Source organism: Festucalex cinctus, chromosome 21 (genome assembly GCF_051991245.1).
Source record: "Festucalex cinctus isolate MCC-2025b chromosome 21, RoL_Fcin_1.0, whole genome shotgun sequence".
Classification (NCBI taxonomy): Eukaryota; Metazoa; Chordata; class Actinopteri; order Syngnathiformes; family Syngnathidae; genus Festucalex; species Festucalex cinctus.
The window spans coordinates 500,795-511,279 of record NC_135431.1 but is presented as its reverse complement, the minus strand read 5'-3'; the positions used below and the strand labels follow the sequence as shown (position 1 = coordinate 511,279).

General features: G+C 46.0%; 2 protein-coding genes across 6 annotated transcripts; one reads left to right on the top strand and one right to left on the bottom strand.

Moving 5' to 3' along the window:
- Positions 1-85: 85 nt before the first annotated feature.
- On the bottom strand, positions 86-6,056 carry LOC144009956 (heterogeneous nuclear ribonucleoprotein Q-like). Of its 3 annotated transcripts, XM_077509952.1 has the most exons (11): positions 5,872-6,056; positions 4,465-4,623; positions 4,258-4,376; positions 3,958-4,179; positions 3,716-3,892; positions 3,276-3,411; positions 2,980-3,185; positions 2,743-2,892; positions 2,550-2,671; positions 1,620-2,043; positions 86-649 (listed from the first exon to the last, which is right to left on the bottom strand). In XM_077509952.1, exons 2-11 carry the CDS (start codon positions 4,610-4,612, stop codon positions 605-607), a joined length of 1,749 nt encoding a protein of 582 aa, XP_077366078.1. In that variant the 5' UTR covers positions 4,613-4,623; positions 5,872-6,056; the 3' UTR covers positions 86-604. The 3 variants fall into 3 exon arrangements, with proteins under 3 accessions (XP_077366078.1, XP_077366076.1, XP_077366077.1); XM_077509950.1 differs by lacking the exon at positions 86-649 and having other exon boundaries at positions 969-2,043; XM_077509951.1 differs by lacking the exons at positions 86-649; positions 5,872-6,056 and adding an exon at positions 5,688-5,864 and having other exon boundaries at positions 969-2,043.
- On the top strand, positions 5,887-9,761 carry psmb6 (proteasome 20S subunit beta 6). Of its 3 annotated transcripts, none has more exons than XM_077509957.1 (8): positions 5,887-6,085; positions 7,132-7,289; positions 7,810-7,877; positions 7,979-8,044; positions 8,130-8,195; positions 9,124-9,253; positions 9,343-9,487; positions 9,585-9,761. In XM_077509957.1, the coding sequence occupies exons 1-8, from the start codon at positions 5,890-5,892 to the stop codon at positions 9,710-9,712; spliced, it is 957 nt and encodes a 318-aa protein (XP_077366083.1). In that variant the 5' UTR covers positions 5,887-5,889; the 3' UTR covers positions 9,713-9,761. The 3 variants fall into 3 exon arrangements, with proteins under 3 accessions (XP_077366083.1, XP_077366085.1, XP_077366084.1); XM_077509959.1 differs by having other exon boundaries at positions 5,892-6,283; XM_077509958.1 differs by lacking the exon at positions 5,887-6,085 and adding an exon at positions 6,960-7,008.
- Positions 9,762-10,485: the final 724 nt, after the last annotated feature.

The following is a 10,485-nucleotide window of genomic DNA, read 5'->3' as shown; positions in this document are numbered from 1 at the left end:
AGTCACTGTTTATTACATACGTTTCACTCACTTGGAACTGTTTTTTTGCTGCCATGAAAAAACAGAGAAAAAAAAAAGGAGCTGGTTGGTTTTCCCCAAAATATTTATTAGAAAAATAGGTAAAAGTTATTGTACAGTACAAAACATTTGCAAAGAAAAAAAAATAGCTGCAAGCTGCCCAATCCTTTTTTCTCTTTTTTTTTTTTAAATCAAAATTTCCCATCATGCCCTCAAATGCATATGCACGCTGGTGGTTGACAGCCGAGTGACGGCTGGAGAAGCTGTGACGGGGCAATCAGTCAATTCAAACCGATGTCGAAGCGACCCCTCGTCGAACGTGAAGGGAAACAAACAGTGGGCGTCGTCCTGAGAGCGACTAGGGCGCGGACCTTTGCCAACGGCGCGTCGAAATCTCCACTTGTCGCGTTCGCCGGCCGGCGCTTCTCTCTCAGCTAGCGACGGGAGCGTTGTGTTGCGTGGTCCGGTCCGGTCCGGGAAGAACAAAACAAGCCGGAGAGCGTGAGGTAGCTTCATCCTCCCCAACGGAAGGACCAATCAAGTAGTCTCAGCATGGGAGCGGCGGCAGCGTGTCATGCGACCGTCATCACGGCGACGCATCGTCGTCATCGGCCCAGATGTCGTCCCCCTGCTAGTCGTGACAAAAGGAGGCAATTAGACAAAAAAGGAAAGGGCACCGCGTCGCAAACACACACGCACACCGGCTTGGCCAACCAAACGTCACGCATGCAAAACACACAACATGCGACATTGAAAGTCGGGCATTTGGAAAGCGGGCGGCCGCTGCAATCGGATTGGACGAGAGACATGACGATGAGCACCTGAGAGGGTGATTTGGTTGGGGACTGCATGCGAAGGTGACACCAACTGGCAAACCTTTGACGGACGGACCGGCGGGCAATTTGAACAGAGAATTTGGTTCAATTTGTAGGAATTGGCAACACAATCGCTTGGTTTTTTGTGCACGTTGCGTGCGCACGTTTATTAAAGCAGACAAACAGCAGAGAATACAAGCCAAAAAAGTTTGGAACCGCAACGGCGGACCTTTGTTGTTTTTTTGTTTTTTTTTCCCCAATAACAAGACACGCATTACTTTGTGACAGTACAAATTGTATTTTCATTTTCAGTATAACATGGCAAGCAGAGGGTGTAAAAACAGACAAAAACGCTAGAAGCTAAATAACCACGAAGCATTTAAAAAAAAAAAAAAAAAAAAGGAAAAAAAAAACCACCGAGTGACTACTGAGGAATATTAAAATATGTACAAAAAGATCTCTTGCCAGATGTCACCAATTTTGGAGCCAATGGGAACAAGTCTCTAAGGGATGAGAAGAAAGCCAAAGAAAAAAGAAAAAAAGCCTAGTGGGCGGGGTCTACTTCCACTGCTGCCCGAAAGAATCCTGATAAAATTCCTGGCTGTCAGATTTGTAGCCCGAATAGTTAGCGTGGTCGGCGCCCTGGAGCGGCTGCTGAGCGATGGGCTGGGAGCCCCAGTTGTGATTATTGGTCTGGCGCCGCTTGGAATCGGGTTGGTTGTACCCGTCCGCTTTGCGCTTCGCTCCTCCCACATTTGCACCGCGGACGCCCCGCGCCCCACGTACCCCTCCTCGCCCTCGCGGCTGCAGCGAGGAGCCTCTGGCGCCGCCGCGACCTCCGCGGACGGGTCCCAACCCGACGCCGCCGCGTTGGGAGAAGGCGCCGGCTCGGCCTCGGGGCAGGCCGGCTTCGCCGCCGCCGCGCCCTCGGCCCGGGGAGGCGCCGCCCCTGGCGCCCCTGCTGCTGCCGGCGCCGCTGGCGCGGCCCCGGGCGGGGACCTGGAAGTCGTCGTAGCCGTAGTAGGGGTCGTCGTAGCCGCCGCCGCGGTAGCTTTGGTAATCATAGCCGTAGTAGTCGTAGTAGTCCTCGTAGCCGTAGTAGTCGGGCGTGTACATGTAGTTGCCGACGCCCCGGCGGCCGCCGCGGCCCCTCCCTCGGCCGGGAGGCGGCATGTGTTGCGGGGGCGAGTAATAGTAATAGTCATCGTACCTGAGGACGGGAAAAGGGGTCATCAAAAACACGTATTTGGAAACATACCTCGCATAAATTAACAGCTTCAGATATGAACCACTGACTCACTTACATATTCCAACAGCACTACAAAATGGCCGACTATATCACAGATAAATCTTAAAACTAAAGCGTCCAAATTGAGTTTAAAAAAAAGAAGAAAAAAGCGCCACATACTGTCCACTTGTTAATTTTATTTATTTTTTTCTTTACTTGTTAACCCCCCCAATACTAAGTGAGCTGTATATGTCTCATCTGTACGTATACCGTATAGTTTACACAGTAGTCTGCTCGCGAGGTGGGAGTAGCAAGATGGTCACCCTGTGACTTCAACAGTTTGCACGGGCTATCGGCTATCCAGTCGTACATTTGATTGATTGCAGACTTGTGTTGCTTTTCTATCCCAAAGTCTCCAGAAGAACTAGCTTCTTATCCTCGTGAGCTCCGGAAAGGTTAGCGACCAAGTCGAGCATCTGATAGCTTACATTTGCGTCTTGGCCGCTTGCCGCTGAGCTTTGCGTTCCTTCCGTTTCTGATCCGGCGGCTTGGCAAAGACTATCTCCACCGGCTCCCCTTCCAGCTCCTTGCCGTTCATCTCCGCCAGCGCCTGCGTAACAGAAACACGTCTGTACAAACGCGATTGGCGACACACGTGCGCGTGCGCCGCACATTAGTTACCTTGACGGCGCCGTCGCGCTCTTCAAAGTGCACAAAGGCGTAATCTTTCAGCTTTTTCACTCGGTCCACTTTGCCAAACTGGCTGAAGCTGGTCTCCAGGATCTCCTCGGTGACGCTGTTGGCCAGATTGCGCACAAACAACACTTTCACCTGCAAACAAAAAAAAACGGGATGGGTCAGAACCCGGAACATTCCGAATCGGCGTTGGGCGAGCAGGAATTTTTTGGGACGCTTCACCTTGGCCATGACTTCGGGGTCCGGGTCCTCGATGGGGTCGGCCCACTCCACCGTCACCATGTTGTTCCACACCTTGACCTTGCCGCTCATCAGGCGGCGTCTGGCCTGCGCCGCCGTTTTGTGGTCTTCGTACTCCAAGAAGCAGAAGCCGCGGTTCTTCTTCTTGTCGTCGGCCTGATGGTACAGGATGACGTCGCTCAGGCCCTCTGGGGGAGGGGCAAGCAGACGAGACGGAGGCGCGTGATTGGCGGAACGGCGGAGACGCCGATCGGCGGACGCCAGTCGACGAATCTGACCTGTGACCTTGGAGAACTCTTCCTCGATCTGCTCCTTGGTTTTGCTTTTGGGGATGGAGCCCACAAACAGGCGATTGTTGGCCACCGAGATGCACACGCCGATGTGCTTGCCCGGTCGGATCTCGCAGTTGTTGCACTGCCCAAGAGGTTGGAAAACCGTCAAATCGGCGAGCCCGACTCGGATGAACCACAAAGTTTTGCGACAATGCAGTACAAGCCACGCCCACAGACAGCTTCAATCGTATTGGTCAAAAGGTAGCGAGTCAAAAGAATTAGGGATGGGCAAAAATAAATAATTAATTAATTAATTAAGCAAGTGGATGACGTCGACATCCTTCTTCCAGAAGGAATTACAAACCGTTCCAGCTTGCATCTATCCTGATGTTTCTCTGCACAAAAAAAGAAAAGAAAAAAAAGTGGGCTGACGGCAGTCCACTTACCAGCTTGACGGCCTCCTGCGCCGCCTCCTTGGTGCAGAAGGTGACAAAGGCGTAGCCTCGGTTCAGGCCGCTCAGAGGGTCCATCATGAGCCGAAGGTCCCAGATAGGCCCCGCCTTCTCAAAGCGAGGAACCAGCTCGTCTTCAAACAGGTCTCGGGGGATCTTGCCCACAAATATCTACAAAACCACAACGCAATTGAAGACTTCCCGTTTCAAAACCGAGCGCGTCGCGGTGGTCCTACCTCCGTCCCCACGGTGGGTTGAACCCCCGTGTACACCGACTCGGGCGGGGGTCCGCCGTACTTGCGCTGGCCCGTGGTCACATCAAGGGTGTATTTGGTTCTGTCCAGGAGTTCTTTGATTTTGGCCTCGTCGGGCCCTTTGGTGGCGTCCGCCACCTTGGCCCCTTGTTTCTCGCGCTGCCTGTACGTCTTCATCACTCCGCACAGGTAGGCACTTTTGTTCTGGACACACACAAAAAAAAATACGTGAACACGACGGCGACGCCCAAATTGTTCCCGCCTCCCAATCAAAAGACGTACCTGCACGTGCGAAAGGTCGCTCTCTTTAAACTGGAGCAGAACCTGCAGCGCTCCCTCCTCGTTGAACTCCTTGAGCGCCTCGATGGCTCTTTCGTCCAGGTCGCTGTGCGCGACCAGACCTGAAGGAGGAGACAAAAAAAAATTTAAAAAAAAGTCACACCTGACGGACATGAGCGAGGATCTTCGTTTTAGTGCTCGCTCGCTCACCCGCAATGTAGAGCTCGTCGAGCTTCTCCGCCACTTTCTGAGGCAAGTCGGCTTCCAGCAAGGCCTGGAAGTGTTCCGAGCGCGAGACCGTCGCCGTCGTGTCCATCGGTTCCTCGCTTCCGTTCCCGTTTACGTGATCGGAGGCCATGTCCCGGATATCTGCCACGTGACAAGCAACTTTGCAGCTTATACTTTTGGAATTGTTCATTTCAGTTCGTTTTCAGTATCGGTTGTTAAATTGGATTAGTTTTGCTTTTTTAAATTGGTATTACTTGTGCACAACATTTAAAAACAAAAAAACAACATGGCAGCGACGTCATCTTTTGGTGCTTTTCTATTGGCTGCTGCTGCTGCTGGATGATGTCACTTCTATGTGACACTTTAACGTCCGCATTCTGGTGTAAATTTATGGGAATTAAGCCATTTTGGCCTTCATTAAGAAAATCAGGCTTTATTTTCTGTCAATTAGACATTGTAAGAATAAAAAAGAAGATACATATTTATTTAATTTGACATGTTTTTTTTAGCTACCCCCTAGCGTTTCTTGTTTTGTTTGATGTTCATATTTAAATGGCAGTGGTTTGTTGTACTTGGGGGGAAAAAATTACAACAATCGATTTATTCTGTTCGTATCAGGATTAATCGGTATCAAATCAAATTGTGACCTTTGAATCGAATAATCAGGCATTAGGCAATTCACATCCCTAATGTTGTTTTTTTTCGTCAGTTTTAGTTCACTAAAACAAAAACGAAGTTTGGCTAGCTGGCCGCAGGGAATCCTCAACCAGCTACACAGTTGATTGTGCAGGTTTCTTCTGAATTTGTGAATCCATAGGGCGATTGTAATCAAGCTCCATATTTCAAGACACAGACACGCACAAGATTATAACAAGCGCAACCTTGTTTACACTTTGAAGGCATGAGCTGACGTCAAGTCGTCTACTCTTATGCTGTGGAATTCTCAAATGGTCGACATCGTCTCCACCATTCTTCCTGTTCGCGAATTTCCCCCCTTCTAAACACCGAATTCGTCTATAAAAGATGCATATCAAGTCATTTTGAAAGTTTTCTCCACACATGCCGATTGGGAGGTCCACCACGCCTCTGCTAGCAAACATGCTTCTGAGCAAGCTGCAGATCGCTTTCAGGTTTTGTCACAAAAGGCTCCAAGAGCGCGCTCGGCATCAATTCAAACACGTTCCGAACTGCTCACCGATACCGACCTTATTTAAAGGTTCCCCGAAGCGATTTCAGCGTTTAAGTCATCAGATGGCGGCCGGGCCTAATTCGATCGAACAAAATGCCGGCTAGCAACGCACGCACGACACATGCTAGCACGTATCCGACGTCGCTGTGCTTTAAAGCGACGTCAAACAGCCACGAGTTTCAACAGAAGAGAGAACCAACCGCAGGCGTTACGTCACGATGCGGATGGATCCGCCGGAAGGAGCGCGCTTGAGGAAAAAGGCGAAAAAAAATGGCCAAACAAGTTTGTTTTTGATGCCGACGACCAGCTTCTTTCTTCACTTGGGACAAAAAAAAATGGCGCCGCCGCAGGCCTCGACGCACGGGGTCTTCGCAAGTGGTTTCCACGGGCTGATCGCTATTCTTACTACTTCCGGTTCTCTTCAAAATACGTGTTGTTGTTTTTTTTTGTTCTTTTAATTCAATTTTTCAGTCACATAAGTTGATTGAAAGTTTTGCTGGTTGTTAGTGGCGTTTTAATTCAGCTGTTTTTTTTTTTTTTTTACGGTAACCGGATATCGAAGATTCAGGCGCTCAAGGGAAATCCAAAAATGATCAACAAACGTGTTTGAAGGTTCAAGAAAGACATTTGTGTTTATTGCTCATTGAATTGGGTATAAAAATAATAAACCTTCTAACTTTCTTAGTTATTCAACTAACCCAAAAAGTTGTGTCAATTTAAATGAATAACCTACAAAACAACCCACATTTTAAGGTTGTTTTGTGGGTTATTCATTTGACCCATCTTTTTGCAGTAATTGAATAACTCAAAAAGTTGTGTCAGTCCCCTCTTGACCCAATTTGGGGCATTTTTTTGGGGGATCTGTAATAAAGTTGTGCTCCTGAGATTTCACGAGAATTAAATTCAACAAAACATGCAGCCTGTAAAAGAGAAAATGGTTGTTTTTTTCCCCCATGACCTGAGACTTTCTTGTTCAAAGTCAAAATCAAGCGAATTTTAAATTTCTGAAGTCAGGCGGGGTCTTCTTCTTAGACTGTATACCGTTCGGTATGGGTGCTGTTGTGGTCGCTACTGCCGCTGCTGGACAATTAAAATCAGCACAAGAAAGACAGGAACTTTTTCAGCCCTACAGCAATCCAACGTGGCCTGATCAAAGTGTTTACAGTTAAAGAAAGATAATATTGTCTTGATTTTGATAATGCAGATAATAGATTATACACAAAACGTGTACGTTTCTTTTTATGTTATACTGTAGAATCGTTTTCGGGACTGCAGCACGTCCACCGTACAGGCGTCCGTCCATATGCCTGAACAAAAGTGTCCAAAGTCAAACAGCTGTATGTACTATTATATAAATATAAAAGGAATAAATATAACTATAAAATTAATTTAATGAAACGGTGGAGGTAAAATAATGTACTTCACAAACCATTGCATAACAAATGTTTCTTTGTAAACAGGCAGCCATTGCTTTCTAGTTTCTTGTTGCGGGAGGAAGCGTCAAACGAGTAGGAGCAAGATGGCGGCAGCATCAACAGCGATGCGGCGTTTCGAGCAAAATTTTTACTCACAAACTCAACAAATTCCAGACTGGACTGACAAAGAAGTCAGCACCGGGGTCAGTATATATATATATTATATCATTGTTCCAACAGAATCCTAACGTCACCAATTTCCAGCGGAGGATAATTTAAAAGTGGACGGCGGCTGGATGAGACAGCAAATGTTGAGCAGCTAACGAGGCTGACGACGATGCGATGCTACAAGCACAATGGAGCGAATGTCAAACTTCATTCAGTCAACTTTTTTTGTTTTTGTTTCAGGCTTCTGCACGTCTTCAACCTTTTTCAATTATTACTAAAGAACAGGGGTGTCAAACATTTGTGTTCGTGGACTCGCAGGCTACATTTCGTGGCCTAATCATTTAGAAGTAACGACCACTGTGGTCCCAAAACGTTCTCCGTTTTATTGTGGTAAAAACTATTGAAATGGACGCGATGAAACGTCAAGTAGCGGGAAAACACCGGTGGTGTGTTTGTGTGTGTGTATATATGTGTAGTGCTCATATAGCAGAATGATGTCTATTTATTTATTTTTGTTTGTGACATTTCATATATTGTCCCTTGTTTGTTTGGCAGACCACCATCATGGCGGTGGAGTACGACGGCGGTGTGGTCATCGGCGCAGACTCCCGTACCACCACTGGGTAACTAATAGACTGACTATCTTGTTTTTTGTTTTGATTTTTGCACTGTGCCTGCATTTGCATAGAAAAGTGTAAACTGTGTCATCTGTGTCGTCTGTCAGAGCGTACATTGCCAACAGAGTGACGGACAAACTGACGCCCATCCACGATCGCATCTTCTGCTGCAGGTCCGTGAACGCCACTTCCTTTTCAAGGCTCCGCCCCCTCATCATCATCATCATCCTTCTTCCTAATGTGTGTGTTGTGTTGCAGATCTGGATCAGCTGCCGACACTCAGGCTATCGCAGACGTGGTCACCTATCAGCTCGGTTTTCACAGGTGGGCAAACGTCGCCGCTTCGTTTGGCCTATGTTGCATTTAGCGCAAGGTTGGCTAGCCTAGCGCAAGGTTAGCGACTGAGTAGGAAGCAGTGGACCAAGCTGGTCCTGATCCAAAGGTTTAGCAACGTTGTGTTCTAGTAGTAGTACTTGTACCCTCTGGGTCTTAAATCCTTTTGTGGGAACTGGAGACTTTTCCACAACTCCAACCTTCTCAAAAGGTTAGGAATAGGAAAGCTTCTTTAATTTGGAATTGTGCAGTCATTTTTTTTTTGGTACAAAACAAGAAAATTTTTAAACATGTAAAAAATATTAAGACAAATTAAATATCTTTAAAACGCCATATACAACATTTATTAAATTAGTCATTTTAAAATTAAAAAAGGTGCAAATATATATATTTAAAAACCTCAAAATTAGTCATCTTTTTGTTCACGATTCATGCTGATTTTGTAATTGTGGAGTTTAAGAATTGAAATTGAATTTAGATGAATTGCACAGCGCTAGTTTTATGAGAGATGCGCCGTCGGCAAGGTTATTTTAGTTGACTAAAGTTCAAAAAACAATTTCATGAACAAAATAAAATACAAATGATGCTTTTTTAAAAAGCGAAAACTAACAAACTACATTTTATGTTCATAAAACTATAATTATCGAAAACATGTCCTTTGTTTTCATCTTGCTAATTAATTGAATGCATGAGCCTTTGGGGATGATTTGAAATGTGATTTTAAATCATTTATTTTGATATTAACCGAAACAGAACCACCCTGAAAAGTAAAATGAACTTAATTTAAAAAACGAAATCAAAACTAACTAAAATGAAAAACTATGATAACGCTTGCTGTTGATATAAATGGAAATTGATGTTGAAATTGAAGTGACTTAACGCTGCTTTCCGTCTGCAAAACGTTTTGTTCCCGGTGCAGCATTGAGCTGAACGAGCCCCCGCTGGTGGAAACAGCCGCCAATCTGTTCCGATCTAGCTGCTACCGCTACCGGGAGGATCTGATGGCCGGGATCCTGGTGGCCGGCTGGGACCGCCGCAAGGGCGGACAGGTAACGCTTTCCAAAAACAAAAAAAACCGCTTTGGAATCGAAACGGTTGTCACGAGAAATTTGCCGGCGGCGGCGCACGCACGTGGCAGGTGTACTGCGTTCCCATCGGCGGGATGCTGGTGAGGCAGCCCGTGTCGGTGGGCGGCAGCGGCAGCTCCTACATTTACGGCTTCATGGACTCCAACTACAAGGTGGGACTCAACAAGGAGCAATGTGTGGAGCTGACTGCCGCAGGTACCGACCAGACTCCCGCGATCCCAAAAATGGCAACATCTCACTTTAAAGTGTTGGGTTTTTTTGTTGTTTTTTTTCCCCTTCCCCGGCCGTCCAGCGTTGGCGCTGGCCATGGAGCGAGACGGCTCCAGCGGCGGCGTCATCCGGATGGCCACCATTTCCGAGGAGGGCGTGGAAAGACGCGTCATCCTGGGGAACCAGCTGCCCAAGTTCTCCACGCACTGAACAATAACATGATGACTTTGGTAATAAAAGCTTACAAAACGTTTGCTCACCATTCTCGTGTTCTTGACGGATAAACACTTGACGAAGTCAGCACATCAAAAACATCAAAAACTGCAAACCCAGAAATGAGTAAAACTCACAAATTTACGGGAAATAAATCTGGATATTTGTGACAAAGCAGCAAGTTTGCAATAAAAAAAAAAAAAATTGTGACAAAGTGGGAAGTTTATCAGGAAAAAAACCAAATTTACGAGAAATAAACTCGGATAATTGCGACAAAGTGGACCAAATTTATAAGAAAAGGTTATTTCCTCAAATTGTACACTTTGTTGTAAATCTGCCATTTCTCATGAATTTGTGAGTTTTTCTTTGCAAATTTGCCATTTTATAATAATTTGTTAGGGTTTTTTGCAGTATTACCCCCCTGTAAAAAAAAAAAAAAGTCTTCCCACATTCTATAAACATGCTAGCTTGATGGAGGATCAAAATTTGTCTGAGGAAAACCTTATCTATAATGTTTGGCGACCAATCCGTTTGTCTGGACCCATGATGTTGTTTGTCAGTATTATCGAACCAAAAAGATAAATAAAATCTAAATGATACATTTGTTTTATTGCAACAATCAAAACAACAAAATGTAACCAAAAACATGCAGTCAATTCACCATTCAAACAAACTTTCACTCAAATACAACGTATGCTCAGATTTGTTATTTCTAACAATAGCCATCACATTAACATCAAAAACACGGAGACGTGGAAAAGAATGACGAC

What these genes read in the sequence shown, in the direction of transcription:
- LOC144009956 (XM_077509950.1), bottom strand. Translation starts at nt 4,612, where the DNA reads ATGGCCTCCGATCACGTAAACGGGAACGGAAGCGAGGAACCGATGGAC. An exon ending in AGCGCGACGGCGCCGTCAAG is followed by an intron (nt 2,672 to 2,742) that starts GTAACTAATGTG and finishes TCTGTTACGCAG; the next exon opens with GCGCTGGCGGAGATGAACGG. An exon ending in CAAGCGGCCAAGACGCAAAT is followed by an intron (nt 2,044 to 2,549) that starts GTAAGCTATCAG and finishes TCCCGTCCTCAG; the next exon opens with GTACGATGACTATTACTATT.
- psmb6 (XM_077509957.1), top strand. Translation starts at nt 5,890, where the DNA reads ATGCGGATGGATCCGCCGGAAGGAGCGCGCTTGAGGAAAAAGGCGAAA. An exon ending in TATCAGCTCGGTTTTCACAG is followed by an intron (nt 8,196 to 9,123) that starts GTGGGCAAACGT and finishes TTCCCGGTGCAG; the next exon opens with CATTGAGCTGAACGAGCCCC. An exon ending in ACCGCCGCAAGGGCGGACAG is followed by an intron (nt 9,254 to 9,342) that starts GTAACGCTTTCC and finishes CGCACGTGGCAG; the next exon opens with GTGTACTGCGTTCCCATCGG.